Below are 3,718 nucleotides of genomic sequence, written 5' to 3'. Positions count from 1 at the left end.
TAAGGGGCAAAGAATTTGCAAAAGCATAGGACTGCGAGGAACAATTTAAAGCAGAGCAGTCAGCTGATCTGAGGAGGGCCTTCCGGAAAAGGGGCCCGGGGTTGAAAAGGTTTAGGGCAGCGCTAAAGGTCGTGTTTCAGGACGTGGGCTCCCAGCGTCCTCCACGTCTCCAAGCACCTTTTGGTCTTGGAAGACCTAATCTGGGGAGGGACCGGCCACAGCCAGGCTCCCGGGGACCAGGGTGAGAGCCACGAGCTAGGGCGGGAGGTTTGTGTGTGTTACCGGGACTTTAAGAAAGCTTTGGCGGCGGCGGCAGCCAATCAGCGGTGCGCGCGTGCTGCCGCGTGCCCCTCGCGCCCCTCACATCCCACGCGCGCCGCGTACGTGCGGCGGCAGACCCCGCCTCTTCTGGGCGGGGTTTACGAACTCGCGGGCAGCGGGCCACGGCCTCCTTCCCTGCCGTCGGTGCTTGTTTAGGTGCTGCTGCAGCCACGGCGCTGGTGGTGCCAAGGCCGAGCCCCAGGTGGAGGTAAAGCCCCGCTGGCGCCGCCTCCGCTTGCGGCTCGGCGTTGGCGGCCCCTGCGGCTGTCCGGGACGTCTCGGCGGATGTGCGCAGTGCCCGAGTGAGGATGCGGCTCTTCTACCAGCTGCTCAAGCAGCCGGTGCCCCAGCAGATCGAGCGCTACTCCCGCTTCTCTCCGTCACCGCTCTCGATCAAACAGTTCCTGGACTTCGGTGAGTGCGACGCCGTGGGGCCACTCCCCAGAGCCCCAAGGGAGTGCGGGAGCGGCCATCCCCCACCCCACCCCCCGCCCCGCTTGCTGCAGGGGCTCTTTAGCCTCAAGGCAAAGTCCGTGGGAACCGCCTGGGCGGGATGATGGGGGATACAAGCCTGGGGCTCTCCTGGGGCTGAGGTTTCGGGTTTCAGGAGGTGGAGGGGCAGGGCCTGACACCCCCACGCTCAGCTACGTCCAGGGACCTTCATCCCAGTCGGAACTCCCAACCCTTACTTCAGATCTACTTGACTCAGACCGCTCTGTCCTTAAGACTTGAGAAAGATCTCTTAAACGTTTTTATTTTTAGAGTTTTTAATGGTTGGGTAAGACGTGTTTAGAAACACCTTGAGGTTGAGTAAATCCTGCAGTGGCATTTTGTTCCTTTTCTACTGTTAAGGTAGCCTGTAGTGAGTGGCCTGACCTGAACGTCTTCATTATGATACCGTAAACAGTCACAATCGTGGGCTGCAGATGCCTTAGATGTTGGGCAAGAGTTGACTTGTGGGCTCCTGGCTACAGAGCAGGGCTTCTAGGATTGCTCCAGCCTGAGAGTGAGCAAGCACCTTTCCTTGGTGTCCCTTGCACTCTGTTGGCAGCAGAGTTAGTACTTGGTTTACATGGGTTGGGGTGGGAAGGGAGAGGACCCCAATAAAGCCTGTGGCCTAATTTAGCTGGGAATAGATTCTACCATCTTCCATTAACTGGCCAATCGTTCCCCCAGAGGATGTCATTCCAACTCCAGCAGGCGGAATTCGGTTGTGAAACACCTGAAAACAAAACAAAAATGGAATTCAGCATTGCCGAAGGAAAATCAAGATGACAGGCTCTCCAAGCCTAGAGCGGTTTAATTCTTTTGATTTAAAAATGTCATGTGATGGTGTCAGTTGGGTATAAAAAGTGCAAAATTGATAGAACCTTCTGGGAAGACCAGATATGCAAAATGTGATGTTGTCTGTACTTGGGGGGGGGGGTTGGGTATACAGGATGGAAAGAGGGTGTATAGGTTAAAGGTTTAAGCTGATGCCAAACTGTTTAGAAATCAAGCTGCCAAAGACAAATGATAAAAATCTAAGACAAGTGAGCAACTGGCCTTTTCATCTTGAGTTTCATTATCAAAAGCTTTTTCAGTAGTTGGACCCTATTATCTCCCTCCCTCCCTCCCTGCCTGGCTCCCTCCCTGCCTCCCTTGATCTCTCACTCTCTCGCCACTTGTAAAATTCATTTTAAACATTTTATTTATGTATGTTTTTGTGGTTGTTTGGGCACACGTGTCATGGTGCCTGGTGCCTCTATAGAGGTCGGAGGACACCTTGTGGGGGTTCTTTCCTTCTATCATGTGGGTCCCAGAGATCAAACTCTGGTGGCCAGGCTTGGCACCAAATGCCTTTACTCACTGCGCTTTCTTGCCCCACCCTACTTGCAGAGTTTTAGAGGTTTGAGGCAGATCCTGATCACACAGCTTATAATGAAAACCTTGCTATAGCTATAAGTAGGCATGTTTTTCTAACTTATTATGAACATAGAAAACTTTTGTTAAATAAAGTGAGACAAATTGATTCTGAGTAAAAAGGACAAAGGGAATCGTGGTCACTCCCACATTCAGCGTTTGTGATCATTCTAGTAGTGTACTTGAAATTTTTGTTAATTTACATCTCTGGCAGCAAGTATCTCCGGTGTTAATAGGCATCTTGGCAAGGACGTTATTTGAGTAGGAAAGTTGTAGGAGGGAATAGATAGTGTGGTGGTGGATAATTTATGGGGCAAGTATCTAGAAACAAATGCTCGCTATTTTAAAAGTGTTGAGATCAGTGGTTTGGGGCAGGGCCTCATGTTCTGAATTTCTGGTGTTAGTAGTGTAGGGGTGGAATATAGGGCACTGGTATTTTTAGAAGCCCCCAGGGTCATTCTAAAGTATCATCAGGGTTAAAAAACCATTAACTAGATGCACCTCTGGCTCATCTGCTGTTCCTCTTAACATCTATGTGGAGTATTTGTTCAAGCCTTTAAAATAAGAATTTCTTGAATTATATCTTTACTAGATTTGGTCTGCAAGAATAACAAGTATTCGAAGTGGAGTATCATTTCCAAGGGCAAGATTAAGAAAAAAAAATTATATGTTCTTTTTTGGCTCAAAGTGACAGTTCCATGGCTCTAACTTCAAAAGATGCCAAAGAAACTGGACAGAAAAGGTCTTTTTTCTACTTCTGTTGACTAGTCTTGCAATTTTTGCATAAGTTTCACTTATACATTTATTTACATCTTGCTTTTTTAACACAAAAGAACTTTCTTTATATGTACCTGTAAGCTTCCTTTTCATTTCTATGACTTTTGAGAGTTCATACGGGTGTAGTGTAGTTAGACAGCCCATAATTGATGGCTTGTGGGATGTTTCTAGTCTTTGCTAAGACAAGTACTACAGTGAATTATTGTGTACATTGTAATTTCACGCATGGCTAGTATAGATAGAATACAAATTCCTAAAGGTGACCTTACTGCATCAAGAAGGATGCACATTTGTAGTTTTGATAATTCTGAACAAATTCCTTTCCATAGGAGTTGTCTGTTTATCCTGGAAGTTTCCAGGACAGAGTACCTGTTTTCCTGTACTTTTGATAGGTGAAAAGTCATGTTTACACAGAAATGGTTTTTCTTCAAGTAATGTTGACTTTTCACTGTGGATGATTGTAACATATGGAAGAGATAGTAGACTATACTATCTGAATATGTCTGCATATGCAGACTGTTAGGGTTTCTTATCAAAGTTAGGTTTATTTCAGAAAGACAATTTTTACTTTTTACCCGGTACTCTAATTTTTTTCTTTTGAGTTAACTTTTCTCTAGAGATTTGGTATATTCCTGTGAAACCTTCTATGGGAATCTGTGGCATTGGTCTGTATAGGTTTTCTGTGTCATGTGGAATCTCTTTGGATAGATTTTTTTTT

General features: G+C 46.7%; 1 protein-coding gene across 1 annotated transcript in view; it reads left to right on the top strand.

The window, feature by feature from the left end:
- The first annotated feature begins 406 nt into the window (after nucleotides 1-406).
- The window catches only part of Pdk3 (pyruvate dehydrogenase kinase 3), a 64,293-nt gene continuing 60,981 nt past the window's right edge, over nucleotides 407-3,718 (top strand). The window contains exon 1 of the mRNA XM_005370717.3: nucleotides 407-735. Within this exon, the coding sequence (XP_005370774.1) occupies nucleotides 630-735 (106 nt within the window). The 5' untranslated portion in view covers nucleotides 407-629. The remainder of the gene's footprint in view (nucleotides 736-3,718) is intronic.

The sequence above is a fragment of the Microtus ochrogaster genome, unplaced genomic scaffold (genome assembly GCF_000317375.1).
Source record: "Microtus ochrogaster isolate Prairie Vole_2 unplaced genomic scaffold, MicOch1.0 UNK86, whole genome shotgun sequence".
NCBI classification, from domain to species: domain Eukaryota; kingdom Metazoa; phylum Chordata; class Mammalia; order Rodentia; family Cricetidae; genus Microtus; species Microtus ochrogaster.
Note: the sequence above shows the minus strand (reverse complement) of the source record. Positions and strands in the feature narration are given on the sequence as shown.